General features: G+C 43.3%; 1 protein-coding gene across 3 annotated transcripts in view; it reads left to right on the top strand.

The window, feature by feature from the left end:
• Positions 1–18,100, top strand: part of Me2 (malic enzyme 2) — a 47,191-nt gene that overhangs the window by 11,004 nt on the left and 18,087 nt on the right. For all 3 annotated transcript variants that reach the window (XM_036204400.1, XM_036204398.1, XM_036204399.1), the window contains 10 exons: positions 1,989–2,122; positions 5,515–5,664; positions 7,116–7,191; positions 8,609–8,770; positions 9,065–9,168; positions 11,899–12,008; positions 12,104–12,201; positions 12,640–12,753; positions 15,661–15,775; positions 17,151–17,293. In XM_036204400.1, coding sequence (XP_036060293.1) covers positions 1,992–2,122; positions 5,515–5,664; positions 7,116–7,191; positions 8,609–8,770; positions 9,065–9,168; positions 11,899–12,008; positions 12,104–12,201; positions 12,640–12,753; positions 15,661–15,775; positions 17,151–17,293 — 1,203 coding nt within the window. In that variant the 5' untranslated portion in view covers positions 1,989–1,991. The remainder of the gene's footprint in view (positions 1–1,988; positions 2,123–5,514; positions 5,665–7,115; positions 7,192–8,608; positions 8,771–9,064; positions 9,169–11,898; positions 12,009–12,103; positions 12,202–12,639; positions 12,754–15,660; positions 15,776–17,150; positions 17,294–18,100) is intronic.

Below are 18,100 nucleotides of genomic sequence, written 5' to 3'. Positions count from 1 at the left end.
GTTCCTAATCCAGGCCTGGAGTCGTGGTGGGTGAAAGAGCACCAGCAGGGTGTGCTTGGAGACATTCAACCCCTAGAAACATTATAATGCCGAACAAAGCAGACCACCAGTGACCTTTCCACACCACCAGAGATGGGTGGTTGCTCCTTCTCTGTAACCCTGCAGCACTTCTTAGCCCCTATTCCTATGCCTTCACCAGTTTTTGTCTGTTTCTGCTGCTTTCCATGTCTTAAGATCATGTTCCCATGCCTTTATCTTTTTGAGTGTATTTCCTGTTCCTTTGGGATAGTACCATTCATCTACTTTGTATCTTTTCTAATGTCTCATAGTAGCCATTTTGTAAATCTGTTGGACTTGCCTATTTGTTTTTAAAGTGTGTGTGTGTGTGTGTGTGTGTGTGTGTGTGTGTGTGTGTGTGTGTCTGTGCCTGCAGAAGTGTCCAAACCCTCTGGACCTGGAGTTACAAGTGGTTGTGAGCCCCTCTGATGCGGGTGCTGGAATTGAACTTGAGTCCTTTGAAGAGCAGCATGTCCTCTTAACTGCTGAGCCATCTCTCCAGCACATCTTATCTGGCTTCTTAGACTGATAGATGTTTCTTTTTCTCTCTTTTTCTTTCTCTTCCAAATCCAGCCCTGAGAATCAAACTCTGGGCCTTGTACATGCTGAGCAAGCTTCTATCACTGAGCTATGTCTCAGATTCTACTTTATAGTAATATTTAAGTGTGTATTTTTATTCTGTATATCTAATGAAGTCTCTGGTTAGTTTGGCAGTCAGCTAAGGAGAGGACAAAGACTTCAGTGTCTGGAGCTAGAACCATTTAGTCTCCCGTGCTTTACTAAGAGCTCTGTTGCATGATGCCTGCATGCCTGGTCCACGCAAACACCATTTATAGCTCCTGCTCTCGTAGCCTGCTGGTTATCTTCCTGCTCTTTCCTGGATGTTGTGTTCCCCCAGCTACCTCAGAGCTTTCCAGTGCCTCGCTCCTATGGACATCTTATTCCCTAAGCTTTTTCCTTGCAGCTTTTTGTGTGGCCTCTTGTTGAGTGGGCGTTATCCGGAGTTTCAAGCAGTTGTCTGAAACTAGGGTCAGCTGCTTTTCTTGGATAAATGCTCCCTGATTGTCATAACCCTTGGATTATTTTCCAGAACTAAAAAAAAAAAAAGAAAGAAAGAAAAAAAAGTTGATTCCTGATTATTTGGCCAATGTTCTTATTCCTTATCCTTTCTATGGAGGAAAGAATTTTAAGAAATCCATACCTGAGCATTTTTGCTGGGTTCATTTCAATATAATTTACCCACAGCTAAAAACTGGAAATGGAATATGTTCTGGCATAGATTAATTCTCAGCTTTATTTTGTTGATTTCATTTATATGTTACATGCATCTATATATAATATGAAGTTTTGGTGAGTTTTCTAAGCATAAATGGGTTAACAGTGTGCTTTGATTGGCACTCTGATACTCACTGTATGGATAGACTGTGAATTCCGTATGGCATAGATGATGAACTTTCATTAGTTAGTTTGCAATAGCCAAGCAATATAGGCGCATTGTTAGAGCTGATCACTGTTATACACCTACGTATTCTCTATTTAACTAGATACTTCTCTGCAATGACTATGTGCAGGTTATACTGCTTAATTAGAAAATATGTGCATTAAGTGTACCCAGGTATGGTAGCACACACACCTTTAATCCTAGCACCACACTGGGGAGGCAGAGTCCTGCCTGGTCTATGGAGCAAGTTTCAGGATAGCCAGGGCTACACAGAAACCCTGTATCGACCCAAAAACCCAAACAAACCCAGGGCATTTAGATGTTCCTTTAGGTCATCTTCCTTCTCCGACGGCAGCGTCTCCAAGACGGAACCCTCCCATACGTTCATCGTATATCATGTCACCAACCTTAAAACATTTTGAACTTCCTGGAAAAGGCATTTTACTTTGCCAGTTAGTACTAATTTTAATTCTTTACTTCTGTTTTTTAGGGGATGGCGTTTACGTTACAAGAGCGACAAATGCTTGGTCTTCAAGGACTTTTACCTCCTAAAATAGAGACGCAAGATATTCAAGCCTTACGATTCCATAGAAACTTGAAAAAAATGACTAACCCTTTAGAAAAGTAAGAGCTGATTGGATGTTTAGTTGTTGTGTTGGCAATCTTTTTTAGAAGTCTTTTTTATAATCACAGTGCAATTGTTTATGGCCAGGGAAATGTCCACGCTCCCGGTGAAGATTGTTCTTTTATCATTTACCTCCTCCTATGATGATTGTGTCCTCCTTTTTTAGGGCACGCTTGCCAACAGTGATCCCTGCTGTAGAATTTGGCAGAAATAAGTTCTGTGCCAATGATAATGCCTTGCATTCACACTCCACATGTGATTTGGACATTGGGAACAGGAGGTGCCATCTGATTTGCTCACATTTTATTCCATAGCTTTCACTGGTCTCCCACTTTGTATGTGACATTTTGCTGCTAGATTGGGAAGTGCAGGAATCCAGGAATAAGGGGCTGCCTCTGGAGAGGGCTTGCTTGCTGGTAGAGACTTGAGGCTGCATGCAACATCGAATAATGAGGGAGCTAACTGGCTTTTTAAAGTAGGTTGCGTCTGCTGATCACTGTCATGCTCCCATGATAGCCCAGGGACCAACCCAGTACCATACAGTCCCACCTTCTAGGAGTTCAACAGCAGAGAGCTATGCTGTGACTGTAGCTGCATTCTGTCTGTACTGCCGTGTGTTATGGTAGAGAAATTGCGTTTTTCTATTCTGAGAGTGTGAGGGGTCAGGTAGCCCAACTTGGGGAATGAGATAAAACTTCTGGAAGGAAATGATATCTGAGCTAAAATTGAAAGTGTGTTGCAAGCTAACTGTTAAAATGAGAAAGGAAGGTATTGCAGGTAGAGGGAGTTGTCTGAATTCAGGACTGACTATATCTATTGGGGTAAATATAAACACTGTTGACCTGTGGGAGTAGTTCCATTGATTCGATGGGACAAAAAGATAGTTGCATTGAGAAGGGAGTGGGTGGGAAGAAAATGTAATCTCCTCTCAAGTTCAAGTAAGAGGGGGAAGAAAGACATAGAACCATGGAAAAAGTGGAACTCTGGTTTAAGCATTCTCGCCTGGGGAACAAGTTGAATGTTCATGGTTGCACAGAACAGACTCAGGAGAAACTGCTGCAGAAAGGTTCCAGAAGAAGATGTGGGGCAAGGGCAGAGGTAGATAGGCTCCATTAATCCAGAGGGAGGTAAACACAGATATATTGGTAAGGGTAGGTGTGCTAGTGATGGCTCTGAACTCTTACCTGGTGAAGTAGAATTTGAATGTCCCAGATAAACTTAGAAGGGCTAAGGTCAGACAGAGAAAGCCTATTCGGTTAGGAAGTGAAGCCCCTCGAAGTTAGATGGGTCAAAAAGAGCAGCCCTGCCATTGTGGTACACTTGACAAACTGATGAAGAAGGAGCAGGTTCATAACTTGAAGGCTAGCCTGGGCTACATAGTGAGACCCTGTCTAAACACAACAAAATGCATGCAAGCAGGCCCTGAAGGCCTTGTGGAATGATCTCATTTGTAGAGCTGTTGTTCTACAGGGCAGTGTTAGTTTCTACAGAAGAGGAGGAGGTAGCCTTGGTTGAGGCATTGTTCTAGGCTTCTTACTGTAAAGTGAAACTCAGCCTGTCTGTCTGGAGTTGACTGTCTGTCTGATTGGTGGGCGGGGACAGACATGCTTTGGTAGGTAGGGTTTTGCAGTGGTGGAGATGTGTGTACCTGTAACTTCGCAAATGGTGATAGTTGGGAAGAGGGTAGGGTTGTGATCGGTGTGGAACTCCGGGCATGTGTCACCCCAACGCTTTAAGAGACCTGGGTAGGAACAAGATCAGTGTGAGGCGAACGGAAGTGACTGTAACGTACAGTGAAGTGACAGTGGTCTGAGGAGGGGGCCCAGAGTTGCACAGCTCCCTCTCACGTGCCTGAAGGTCGTCTCTTTCAGAAAGCCATCTTTTCCATTTTATCTTCTGATTGCTTTTGATTACTTCCCTAGAGTGAGGAGAAATCTCTTCAATTTCTACCTATCCTTGATGTAATTTCTGTCTCTGGTAGCTATATAGAAAATACAGTTCATTTGTATAAATGGTTTACTTAAGTATTCACCAAGTAAAATATCTTATAAATACAGATGTCTCAGCCTAAAATGGAGTTACGTTCTAATCAACCATTTTTAAATTGAAAATATTATAAGGTAAAGGTGTGTTTAGTACACCCAGCCGACCAAATACCATAGCTCAACAACACAATCCATTTCAGAGCAAATTACTGACCTTTGATTGCATGGCTACCTGAAAGCCATGGCTCACTGTAAGAGCCCAGCATAAGAGAGTATTTGCATATAACCTCCTCATACACCCTCCCTTTTACAGATGGTCACTCCCTTAAGGGTTTTTGGTTTTTTTTTTCAATTTTTTCCCTTTTCTTAAAAGTGCAAAAGCAATGTGAAGTTGCATGCAGTAAAAATATAATAGGGTGTGGTGGGACCACAACCTAGGAATGCAGAGTATATGTGTGCAGTAGGAGAGGGGAATGGCCTCAGAGCCACATTAGGAGACATGAGTCAGGAACTGTTCCTAGCAGATAATGAGACAGGGCCATCAGATGCATCATTTCCAAGGAGATAAAGTAGGTCAGGATAGAGGAAATGAGGCCGGAAAGTATATGAGGGTTTGTAACTTTTAGGGGTTTGAGCTTTGTTCTATTGGCATTTAGAATTCATTTAAGAACAATTAGAAATGATCACAGACCATGTGTTTTAAAAGAATGGATTGGAGCAAGAAAGGAATATTGTCTAAAGACTAGTTAGTGATTTAGGCTGGATATGGGGAGAAGAAATGGAGAATTGAAAGATACTTGTAGGTGTTTGCTTTAGGCCTCAGTGATCTACTAGACTGTGGCAAAGAGAGAGAGAGAGAAAGAGAGAGAGAGAGAGAGAGAGAGAATGGGAATGAATTAAGAATGGTCTCTCTAGATCGATCCCTTGTTTTCTTGGTGGTGGTTCTGCTCCATATATCCAATAATGCTTGAAACACAACTGGATTATAAACTCTCCAGCATGGCGGCTTCCTGAGTCCCTGGACTTGAGAGCAGTGCTGGGGGCCTTCAGTGTGTGGTGAACATTTGGACACATACCATTTCCTTTAGCGTCTTCATTTACGTGTGGCCTCCCGTTGACCCCTTAGCATTTCCAGGCCTTCGTTCAAAGGGTTAGCTGTTGCTTCTCTGGTTATCATCCAACACGTAAGTACTCCTGTGTGTTGCTAATTTTTAGTACTGTGTGTTACAGAATTATAACGTAGGGTTTTGGTGTGGTTTCTTTTTTGAGGTGGGGGCTCATGTGTGTCTGTGTTTATGAATGTGTGTGATGTGCACAGTTTTAAACATTTAGGTTAACTTGCAAAAGTCAAATTTTTCAGTGTGATGCAAGCTAACTCAGACATTATTTGCTGTGCTTAATTTTAGATACATCTATATAATGGGCATACAAGAAAGAAATGAAAAACTGTTTTATAGAATACTGCAAGATGATATTGAAAGTCTGATGCCAATTGTATATACACCAACAGTTGGGCTTGCCTGTTCCCAATATGGACACATCTTTAGACGACCTAAGTAAGGCTTTTTTTTTTTTTTTTTAATACAAATACGCAATTGATCATTGTGTAAGGAAAGCATTCTGTAATATCTAATTAGATTTCTGTGCATTACGGTCATATCCCTGCCTGATTCCTCACCTCACCAAAGCCTAATTTATATTAAAAGCCTAATTGGTATTAATAAAGACTCAACGTGTTCATATCTCTTGTTTTTGTAGAAATAGCTCAATTAACTAGCTCCTAATAATGGTTGCCATTAGTAGAGGAGTTGTGTGGAGACTACCTTTCTCCTCCCCAGGTCATAATGATGCTTAAGCCAAATTTTGGCAGTTTGCCAGGTTGGGGTTGGCTTCCTCATTTATCAGCTTTAATTTCTAATGCTTGTCTTCCTTTTAAAAGAAAATTTAACTTTGATGAAGTTTAATTTCAGACCGTTCTAACACCGGCAGACATGTTAGTCGGAAGAGTTCCTCCTCCGTGTGCCTCACGTCCTGAGTGAGCACATGGCTGCCTATCACCTAATGGTGAAAGAACCCTTAAAAACTATTGAGAGGAAATTGACGGGCTGGATCTGTCGGAGACTGTTTTTGAGTTTTTCTGCCCCTTCTGATCTGTTCGTTACCCTAATCCTGGTTTTTCCCATGGCCAGCTCACATACTGATATCCTGGTAGGCATTTAGGTGAGGAAAGACAGCATCTCTCAGCCCCTCCCCAACAACGGGGCTAGTCTGAAGGCTCCCCTCAAACTTGAGTCCGTAAGAGGCACCTGTTGAATTATTTAAAAGGTTGAACCCTGTCAACTTTTCTCTCTCCCCACAAGCTTCTGATGAGGAAGAAGATCTAGCAGCCTGAACTTAGCAGGCACCCTCCATGCTTACGTGACAGAAACTCCCTGGCAGACACCGAGAAGCACTGTTTAAACTGTGTGGTGCAATTGCCAAAGTATTTAAAACATTTCTAGGAGGTAGTCTAGTGGTTGGCCACATGTAGGAGAAAAGGAAACTGGGAAGTGTGCTGCCTAGACCTCACCCTGTGGTGGTTCAGTTAGTCGAGGCCTGGGCCCAGGTGCAGTTCATAAAAGTTCATTGAGTAACTCTCATGTGCACCAAGATGAGACTTGACAGCAGACGTAACCACACAGGGCAGGGCTTTTGGATGCTGTTACAGCATGAGTTCATTGTTTCCTATGTAGGAATTTTTCTTTCTTTTTCACTTTGATGATTAGATCATGCAATGGGGACACGTTTCTTTTTGGGAAAATGGTCACATCAGTTAACAGTAATCTTTGTTATTCTGTAAGCAGCATAGTTATCATTTGAAAGAGTTGAAATGTTTAGAAATAAGTCAGTGCTTGGAAGTGAAACCATATCTTGATGCTTTATTAAAATATCTTTAAGTATCCCAATTATGGACAAAGACATAGAAAATATTGGCCATGAAATGTGAAGGTGTTTTGTTCTGTTGCAGGGGATTGTTTATTTCAATCTCAGATAGAGGTCATGTCAGATCAATTGTGGATAACTGGCCAGAAAATCATGTTAAGGTACGAAGAGCACACCCTCCTTCTCACATGTCTTCTCCTTGTAAGTTAACTTTAGATCGCCAAGAACAAGTTTCCCTTGTTGCGCTGAACTGTTTACACTTACGTACGTACGTACACATGTACATACACGCAGATTGTGCTCTGTGTCTGAGGAGGTGCCGGCAGTAATCACTCTGAGACAGATCACCGGCACAGTGCTTCACTCTGAGCGAGACATTGACGCTAGTGACAAAGCAAGCATGGTCGTAGCCCCTCCTGCTTTAGTTTCTTGTAGAGAAAGCGGAATGCTCAACCCAGTGAACCCGGTGTGGTGGTACAGACATGTAATCCTCTAGTCCCTCCCCTTGGAAGGAAAAGGCAGAAGGCCCAGAAGCTTGAGTTGGAGGCCATTCTGGGATACATGAGACCCTGGCTCAGAAAAGGAAAGAAATGACATAGGAACTTTGGTTCTGGGGGGTAGTGTGTTCTCTCTCTCTATCTCTCTGTCTCTGTCTGTCTGTCTGTCTCTTTTTGTCTAAGGTAGATTTAGATCCTTGACAAATACTGCACTATCAAGAGTTTTAAATGTAGCAAATATAAGCCATGGTCAATGTAACTGAGCTCAAGAAGCAAATCGAATAACTTCTTTAAAGATCTTTGGGTGGCGCTGTGCTTGTCACTGCGGTAATCTTACTGCCTTTAGTGTGACTGTCTCGTTACCAAACACTGATGAATCGTGAGTTCAGCCATGTGCAGCCCCAGCACTTCCAAGGTGAGAGTACAAGGATCGGATCATTCTTCACTACATAAGGAATTTTAGGCCAGCCTGTGCTAAATTGGACACTGCCTCCCTCACCCCCATCCTTCCAAAATCATTAGTTCAGACAATTTAGGAAAAATTTGGTAAAATAACTAAATTTACAGTATCATCTTACACACTTGTATGTAGTTGCAGTTGCATATGTATACACACACACACACACACACACACACACACACACACACACACATATTTAAAGTCTAGATTGTTGTTTTTCTCCTTTACTTTGCTAAGGTTTTTGTTGATTGCCCTAGGTTTGGAAATCATACTGTTTATTTTTAAACTTTTATTGTAGTAACTTTGGACTTTGATTTACTTCTATGTTTCAGACTATGGAAAGAATACATAACTTGGCCCTCCTGTCCCCTCATTCTGTTTCCAAGCCAAAGTCAGATGGGAAACGTGTCTAGTTAATTCTCCTTTAATTCCTCATAATAGGCAGAAGTCCTAGTTTAAGCGTGCTCCTGGGGTTATGTTTGGAACTAGGTAAGAAAAGACTGCTTCTGAAGGTAGAATAGAAACAGAAAAGAGAATCCATCCTCTTTAAAAATGCACTTCTTTGTGCCCACTTTTGGCAGCTTTTAATCTGCTTTTGTTTTTATTTTGTTTATAATGAAGGCTGTTGTGGTGACCGATGGAGAGAGAATTCTGGGTCTCGGAGATTTGGGTGTCTATGGAATGGGGATTCCAGTAGGAAAGCTTTGTTTGTATACAGCATGTGCAGGAATACAGCCTGAGAAGTGCCTGCCTGTGTGCATCGACGTGGGGACTGATAATAATGTGAGTTGTATAATACTATAATAATAATAATGTAACACCCTCCCCTTTGCGCAGCCTCCCCATCCTAAAACAACAAACAAAAAGATCAACTATAGTTATCTCAAGATGATTTGTGAAGGGGAAAATCTTGTTAGTTTAGATGTTAATCTTTGTCTTAAACGTGGCTTTTAATGTTTATGTAAATAAGAGTGAATCAAGTCTATTAAGGTTCTTTAAGGATTAAAGTTTTATATGTTTAATGTAAATAAATACTGTGATAAAAGATTTTATTTTTATATCCAATTTCTTATATAGGCACTATTAAAAGATCCATTTTATATGGGCTTGTATCAGAAGCGAGATCGTTCCCAACTCTATGATGACCTAATTGATGAGTTTATGAAGGCGATTACTGACAGGTATCCTGTGAAGCTGGTGGACTATGAAAGAACCCTTTATGGGGGTGGGGGGGGGCGCGACACCATTCTTCTGTTTTCTTTTATGTCCCGAGAGCATGTAAGGGAAGGATTAAATTGTGGGAACTTTTTCATGCCCACTGATATGTGCTGGCACAAGATGGTACCCCTGTTGTGCATTGCTGGCTAGGGTTTCGGGACATCTAGAAGGAAGTCTGCTCTCACCTCTCCTAAACTCTCACAATGTGTTCCTCCCGTACGCCTTCCATGGCCCCGTCATTCCCACCACTGCACCAGAGCTCTCCTGCATCTTTGACATCTCTCTCACCTGGGCTCATGGTTTCTGGAGATGTGTGTATATGTGTTTTGGGGTGAATGTGGGGGCCAGAAGCTGCCTTTGGAGAGTCTGTTCTCCCCATCTACCTTGTTGTGGGTTGAACTTGGGTTTGGGGTGGGGGGGCTCCTGTCCTGGGAATGGAGTTGAAGGCCTCACACATGCCAGACAAGCAATGGAGTTCAAGGCCTCACACATGCCAGACAAGCAATGGAGTTGAAGGCCTCACACATGCCAGACAAGCAATGGAGTTGAAGGCCTCACACATGCCAGACAAGCATTGTATGACTGAGCTAGACTCTCAGTTCTTGCATGTACAGTGAATTGTGGCCTGCATACATGTGACTCATCAAGCCACATGTGTGGCCCTGCACTCCGAACTGCTGGGGCATCCCGTCTTGAGAAATTCTATCACTGTATCCTGTTCCTATCTCCTTTTTTTTTTCCTTTGAGCTAAGGATCGAACCCAGGGCCTTGTGCTTGCCAGGCAAGTGCTCTACCACTGAGCTAAATCCCCCACCCTTCTGTTCCTATCTCAAATTGAATTCTTTTCCTTTCCAAACAGCCTGCCTTCTCTATTCCCAACTGCTAATAGTGGCAGTAACCTTCACCCCATTGCCAAACCTTTAATCCTGGTGCGTTTGTGGCTCTCCTCCATCAACCATTCGGTCAGCGCTTCCTCAGATTCGCCGGTACTACCATTTGCATGCCTCCTAAGTGTGTCTCTTGTTTCCACAGCCGCCTTTCACCTCCCCTGGATGCCTCTAAGCCCTTCGCCAGCCGCTTTCTCTCTAGTTCATTTCCATCTAACACTAGGGTTAATCTTGTAAAAATGTGTATTGTCTTACTTTTTTTTTCTGGAAGTTTCTCAATGATTTTCTATTACCACAGCTTAAAACCCAGATTGTTCATCTTTATGGTCTAGTGCTCCCCCCCCCCCCCCCCCCCGTGTGTGTACACACATGTGTGCGTGCATATGCATTTGTGTGTGTGAGTGCTGGTGCATGTACCCTGGCAATCATGTGGAGATCAAAAACCAAGCTCCTGTGTCTATCTTCACCTTCAACCTTCAACCGGGGTCTCTTCATTTTGTTTTTCTACTGCATACTCTCTTGTATGGCATGCTTTTTTTGCTGCTAGCTGGTTCACAGGCTTCCAGAGATGCTCCTGCCTCTGCTTTCTGTCTCTGTAAGAGTACTTAGTGGATTATTTATGCTCACACTGAGTCCAGCTCTTTTGAGGGTTTTTGGTATTTGAACTCAGGACCTCACACTTACTGGGCAAGCACGTTTACCCACTGGGCCATCTTCCAAACTCTAGCTCAGCTTTTCAAATCACTGGCCCGTGGAGATACTCAGACGTGAATTCCTTACCGAGGAAAGGACGGTGACTGATCCAGAGCTCATCTTCCCACACACCGCCTCTTCTTTCTCACTTTCCTTCCTTGGACAGCGAGATGGTGTTGTCTTAGAGATCCAGACCGCCTCGGCCCTGGACTGCCCCACCCTGTCCAGTTTGTTCTGGTATTCCATGGCATCTGCTTCATGTTCCCTGGGTTGTTGTAGACTCTGTCTTTCTCTCCCCACACTCAGGCATGCCTCACACCGCTGGTAGGTTACCTTTGCTAGGAGGAGGTCTTTGAGAATCCTCCCCTCCTCTGTAGCCTTCAGGGATTCAACAAGAGCTAGCCTCTCTCTGTCTCTGGTGTGAACCCTGAAACATATAATACCCTGGCTGTTGAAAATCCAGGGTCACTAGAATGTACCTTGTTTAACTCTCCTCTTTACTTCTCATTATTTATTTCCCAGATGAAGACCCAGTGCAGCTAGCCACCTTTCCAGGCCTTTTTGCCTTTTATTTTCTTGGTTTATTGGTTTGAGTCAGTCTCCTATGTTGTCTAGACTGGCCTCCAACCTGTGCTTCTCCTGCCTTAGCCCCTCTGGGGCAGGATGCCTGTGCTACCATACCTGCACGGCCTGCCTTCATCCTCCCATTCACCAGCGTGCACTCACCTGAGAGTCCTCTCCTACTGTTTACTTAATGAACCTTCCCGCGATGTCTGTCATCCGTCACGTAATGAGACTCATCCATTTCAAAGGTCTGCTCTCTGAAACGCAGAAAGAATCCCTTTTAGGGGTTACTTTGTGCCTGTATGTTGGACACCCTCCTGGGCCCTTGGCAAGCGTTTACACAGAGGACGGCTGTAGACACATTTGTGCCTCTGTGTCCATCAAGTAACATGTCCTCATTTGGGCTCTAGACTTTCACAAGCTCTGAAACTCAAGGCCTTGAGCAGTATAATATCTTACTTTTAGATACTCATCATAGAAATAATAAACAGGAAGTCTGTTTAATAGTGGTGCTTCCAACACAATTATTAAAGAGTTTGCTGTTTCTAGATACGGCCGGAACACACTCATTCAGTTTGAAGACTTTGGGAATCATAATGCATTCAGGTTCTTAAAAAAATACCAGCAAAAATACTGTACCTTCAATGATGATATCCAAGGTAAAGCAAAAGTGAAAAGATTTCCCCCTTCTTTTTAAATGTTTATTATAAAATGTCTTGTTTGTCTCATTGTAAAATCATGGGTTTTCCTACAGGGACAGCTGCAGTCGCTTTGTCGGGCCTTCTTGCGACCCAAAAAGTTCTTAAGAAACCAGTCTTAGAACACAAAATCTTATTTCTTGGGGCAGGAGAGGTAAGTTTTTAAAGTGTTTACAATTTCAGACCAGTACTCTTGTTTTCTTCTATAAAGTAAGACTGATCAGGGGTGGCGGTGTATGCCTTTGATTCCATTGCACTCGGGAGGCAGAGGCAGTGAGTTCGGGGCCAGCCTGGTCTACAGAGTGTGTTCCAGGACAGCCAGGGCTACACAGAGAGACTCTGTCTCAAAAGAAAAAAAAAATTAAGTCAGACAGCATGTTGGTGCTTATTGAAGATACAATGAATTTAGAATTTGCTGAAACGGTGTCACTCATGATCTCCTATAAAATAAGTACTTTGTGATCAGAGGGACTATGTAATTTGTAAGGGAAAATAAAGCAGATGTGGCTGATAACATGATCCTCGTATATAGAGTGATTGAGCATCATCTCATACTCTAGGCTTGACTTTTAAAACTCTGCTTCCTGGACAGGCTGCACTTGGAATTGCAAATCTTATAGTTATGTGTATGGTGGAAAGCGGTCTCTCAGAAGAGGAAGCACGGAGGAAGGTCTGGATGTTCGACAAGAACGGCTTATTAGTTAAGGTAAGGATGCAGAACTTGCAGGAACAACAGAGCATCTGGCTGGGGTGTTGACCATATCACCCCTTACAGACGCACACCTCACTGCCTCCCACAGTGTGCAGGAGCTGGCCTCCACTGGGTTGTTGGCAAAGACCATCCCATCTTGGTGTCTGTCATGGTTTCATTTTTGTTACTGTGATAAAAAGAAGCCCCAACAAAGAGCAGCAAGGGGGCGTACTTGGCTGCCATTCCAGGTCATAACCCATTACTGTGGGGAGGTCAAGGCAGAAACTTAGTCAAGAACAGAGAGAATAAATGCATGCATGCTTGCTTCTTCTTGTCTGGCTTCTCTTACTCTGACACTGTCAAGGCTCAGCCCATGACACGGAGTCATCCACATTAAGGTAGGTTTTCCATCCATCCTCAGTTAAGGCAATCCAGACAGTTCATGCGTACACACACCCTCCACACATACCTAACTCCCACCAGGCATGTCCAAAGGCCAACCTGGTCTAGATAACTCTTCATTTAGACTCTTCTCAAGTGATTCTTGAGAATCAAGAATGGGTTGTTGTGTGAAGTTGGCAGTTACAGCTAACCAGTACACTGTCTCTTATAAAGACTCTTCTTTCATCCCTAAATCATCATCTGTCTGCTGGTACCGGACTTACTTTCTCTTGCTGTGCTCTCAGGCTCTTTTATTATGTCTGATTGTATTTGATTCTCCTAAACTAAAATTTTTTGTGGTTCTGGGGATTGATCCCAAGGCCTTACGCCAGGCAAGCATAAGCATTCTATCATTAGGCTACACCCCTAACACTGAAACTAAGTTTTGAGTTGGAACCCAACATTCTGTGTAAACTATTAGCAATACATCTAATATTTGAACAGAAACTCTTAAATGTTGTAATGTTGTTTAAGTCATATTCCCGTGTCAGTTCGTATGTAGTAAGGAGCTTCCTTGGGTTATTTTAGCAACTCTGAACCTGCCTGCCTGCCTGCATTCCTTTGCATTGTTACTGTTTTTAATCAGTTAAAGAATACCATAGGTCTTATGGGGATCCCTGAACCTAAGTCCCTGTTCAGGGCACTATGAGAGACAGGCGCCCACCTTTTAAAGAATTCCTATGAAGAGGAGAGAGGAATAAGAAACTTTTGGATAGAAAGATAGCAGAGAGGAGACAGACACAGGACAGCTTTGGGAGGACCTAGATCAAAATCCAGTGGCCCCTTATGTCTCTTCAAAAGGGCTTTTTATAACAATGCCGAGGGACAGGGCAAAAGACCTCCTCCTGGCTAGATCAAAGCATACCATACAGCCAAGTGCAGACCCTTCCAAACACCTAATAACCACACCTGTGGTCCAGTCATCTCCTTAATGCAGCCCACCTGGGAAAAGCAAGCGCAGATCTCACCAGAAAACCTCTGTGGGTCTCCACAAGATCCTACATTGTGTGACATATTTTCATCGGTCCGATATGCAGTACTATTTTATTTTCCCATGTTTGCATCATAACCTCATGACAGGACAGTTCTTTCCCATTTACATGTATTGGGCATGCTATCTCCACATACATTTACATGTATAGGACATGTACATGGCTCTAGTTCTGGTGCTTTTTCCTTCACTGGTGTCCGTAACCAGATATTGGGGTAACATTGTATGCGCTGTTGCCTTTGGTCCTCTCAACTATCCTGTGCTTTTTTGGGGGAGACGGTGTTGGGTTTTTTTGTTTTTTGTTTTGTTTTGTTTCCCTTACAAAATTCTATAACCAAACAGCAACAAGTTTAAAATGATCATAGAGGGCTAGCTCAGCAGCTAAGAGCAGTTGTTGCTCTTGAGAAGACTTTTTTTTTTTTTTAATGATCAAAGATTTTGTTGTTTTCAAAGTCATCAGTTTCAAAGAGATGGAGGTAGACTACATAGCTAAGAATGTGGCCTGGGTATAAAGCCCAGTCTGGGTTATTAAACAGTTCTTACAGAGGTGCTGTAGCTGCAGCGTTTGCTAATCCATGTAGAGTGGGAGTGTTGTAGACATCACACGTTTACCCGGAGAGGACTATATTTCTGCATGTCTGCAGTTCAGGGCTTCACTGGTTGTCATCCTGAGTCTAAAGGGACTGTAGTGTTGGTGGCAACAACAGCTTCCTCCACACAGGCGAGCATCCCTGTTTACCTGTACCCTCAAGTGTGTTTTGCTGTTGTTTTGGTTCTGATTTTTAGAATATAAAAGTTAAAGTAGCTTGGTCTGTGGGTCTTGGACTTTCAGTCTCTTCTAGTGGTTCTAAACCTGTCATCCGTTTGGATACACTGTGTGTTCCCTACTAAAAAATTCCCACTCTCCAGAGCTATGATGATACCGAGGCAGTGAAGCCAGCACTCTGAGTAGTCTTAACCTTAGTACTTAGAGATGTGTGGGCAGAGCTTACACCATGTGGTGAGTTTGAGACCAGCCAAGGCTAGGCCAGCAAGACCCTGTCTTAAAGGGAGAGCGGAGTTGGGCAGTTTGCCTCCGCAGTAGAGCATTTGACTAGTACGTTCAAAGCCCTGGGTTCTGTTCCTAGTACCCAAAACGAACTTTTTGGTATGACTATTCATAAATTTGGTAGGCTGTGTTTTCCCCACTTGGTGGGCAAATTTACATTAATTTCTATATTGCTATATTCCATTTCTAAAATACTAAAGATTCTTCATTGTAAATATTGAATTTAGGAGGACTTTATGGAAGGAATGAGTGAGTTTGTGTTCTAGACATAATGTAATTTGAGGGACTGTATTTTTGGATTCTATGATGTTAAAAATAGAAGATAAAGGTTGAAGAGAAAAGTAAACAAAAATACATTTGTGTTGTAAGGACAAAATGTATCTAGTTGATTTGTCCAGTTTAATACGCACTCAGTGATGCTGTGTTTTCTGAAAACATCCAGGGGCGGACTGCCAGCATCGATAGTAACCAGGAACCATTTGCTCACTGGGCCCCAGAGAACATACCTGCAACTTTTGAAGATGCAGTGAATGAACTTAAGCCCTCAGTTATAATTGGTAAGTGAAGCTGTCGATAAATAATCCTGTTACTTAGCTGTCTGCCATAATTATCATGTAGGATTACTAAAGTACGTTGATGTATTTTACCTTGCTTAATATGGTGGTGCACACTTGTAATCTCAACACTCTGTGGAGACTAAGGCAAGATTAAGAGTTTAAGTCCAGTTTAGACTACATATTGAAATATCTAAAAATCTGGAAATGGGGCCAGCAAGATGGCTCAGCAGGTAAAGGCTTGCTATACACCTGAGAGTGTGAGCTGAGCCCCCGTGATCCACATCGTAGGGGAGGAACATCTCCTGCCAGCTGTCCTCTCCACATGTACTCCATGGCATGGCGGCCCCACACATACACATGCAGACACTAAATAGAAAAATGTAATTTTAAAATTACATTTGAACTTTCATTGGAAACAAAACCGAAGCTCTTTTACTCCCCTGTGGGCTGGCTTTGAACCCTGGGCTCCAGTGCGTGTCCTGCCTGAGCCCCCCAAGGGGCTGGGACTACATGCCTGGCTCTTTATAGTGTTTTACTTTTAGAGTTGTGACTGTTGAATACAACCTTAACAGTCCAAGGTCATTTCAAGACTGTACCAGGAACATGCAGTGCAGAGTGGGGATCTCATTGGCAGCCAAGCGGAAACTTGCGGTGTGTTTTGTGAGGCCCGTGTAGCTGACATCTGTGCTGAGGCAGCCCTGAGTTCTCAATCTTGTGTCCCACTAGCTTTCATTTAGGAACTCCGTTCAGTGTGGAATGGTAAAACCTTCACAATGAGTTCCTCTGCTGGGAAAAGTATGCCTGTTCTTTTTATTGATAAGAACTCTTACTACTTTTATACTGAGAAGAAATCTCCAAACATACTTTACTCCACTTCTCTCGAAACTCCATATGGAAACAAGAATGTATCTACTCACTGTTTAGCTCCAGAGCAGTGGTTCTCAACCTGTGGGTTGCGACCCCCCAAAGCTGAAACTATGCCCACTAAACGACCTGGCATTTTCCTCAGGCCCTGGCAGCTATGGTCTGATCTCTCTGAGGGTCAGTTTCTGGTCCCTTGGATGAGTAGACTCTCACAGTACTGTATCCTTGTCCCTGTTAGAATGGAGGAGTCACGTTTTTTACCGCTTTCCCTAGAGCTTACTGTGTGAGCTAGACAATAAATATTCAAGTGAAACTTTTCAGCATTTCATTGCTTTTCTTTTCGCATCTGAAGCTGTGTCCCCGTGGTATTCTCCCATCAATACAAAAATCTACCTTTGTAATGATTCCTGGGGTTTCGTTATGGTAAACGTGTTATAAAAACAATTAGCGAGAACCGGTTTGTTATGCCTGTGCTTACTGGTTTTTTTTTTTTTTCCATCCTTTATTGTAGGAGTGGCAGGTGCTGGCCGCCTTTTTACTCCCGGCGTGATCAAAGCCATGGCCTCTATCAATGAAAGACCCATCATTTTTGCGCTGAGTAATCCTACGGCACAGGCTGAGTGCACCGCTGAAGAGGCGTACACACTTACGGAGGTATGGTCGGTGAAAATCTCACAGGTTGCTGTGGTGTTCCATCAGCTTAGTAGTCACACATTAGTGCGCACGTGGTTCATCAGTGTTTAGGTGGCGATGGCCGTGGGTCACCAAGTCTGACATATTCCTGGGAGCGGTGACCTCATGACACCGACTACCGCTCACTCGCTTGCCTGCTGGGCATCTGTGCTTCTCTGGATAGAAACCAAACATGCTTCTTTTTTCTTAATTCTTTTTCTGTGGAAACTATCCATTTTGATTTGCCTACGTTTTAAGGTTTTTGTTTTTCATCCTATAACCATCCCTCCTGCCGGTCTGCTTCTATCCGGGACAGTCCTCCTCCCAGAAGAACCTCAGTCTGGGTCTGAGGAAGTCTTTTGGCAGTGTATTTCGCCTTCATTTTGAAGGGCCTTTTCACCCCACATGGAGTTAACGGCGGCTGAATTTCAGTGCTTTAAGAGCAGTGTTTCTGGTTCTGTTGTTTCTGAATTGTGTCACGACATCATGGCTCTGGGTTTTGAGCACGGACTTGGGTGCGGTTTTCTTTGTGTTAATTCTCGCCGGAGACAGAGTGCTCCCGAGTCCACGGCTTGATGGCTGGCAGTTGAGTGTCATGTGTTTGCACGGTGGGTGGCCATGTCTAGACTGCTTCAGTTGTGTGTGCTGCCCACTGTGACTGGCCTGGCCCCTTCCGCTTTGCGGTCCTGTCCGTCCCCTGTGTCAGTCTGTCCTTGGGGTCTTGGTGTCAGTTCTTACATAGTTTTCACTTGTGGAATTCTGTTCTCTTTTTCTTACTGTCTAAACGGC

This window comes from Onychomys torridus, chromosome 13 (genome assembly GCF_903995425.1).
Source record: "Onychomys torridus chromosome 13, mOncTor1.1, whole genome shotgun sequence".
Taxonomy (NCBI): domain Eukaryota; kingdom Metazoa; phylum Chordata; class Mammalia; order Rodentia; family Cricetidae; genus Onychomys; species Onychomys torridus.
The sequence above is the reverse complement of the archived record's forward strand: the minus strand, read 5'-3'. Positions and strand labels throughout refer to the sequence as shown.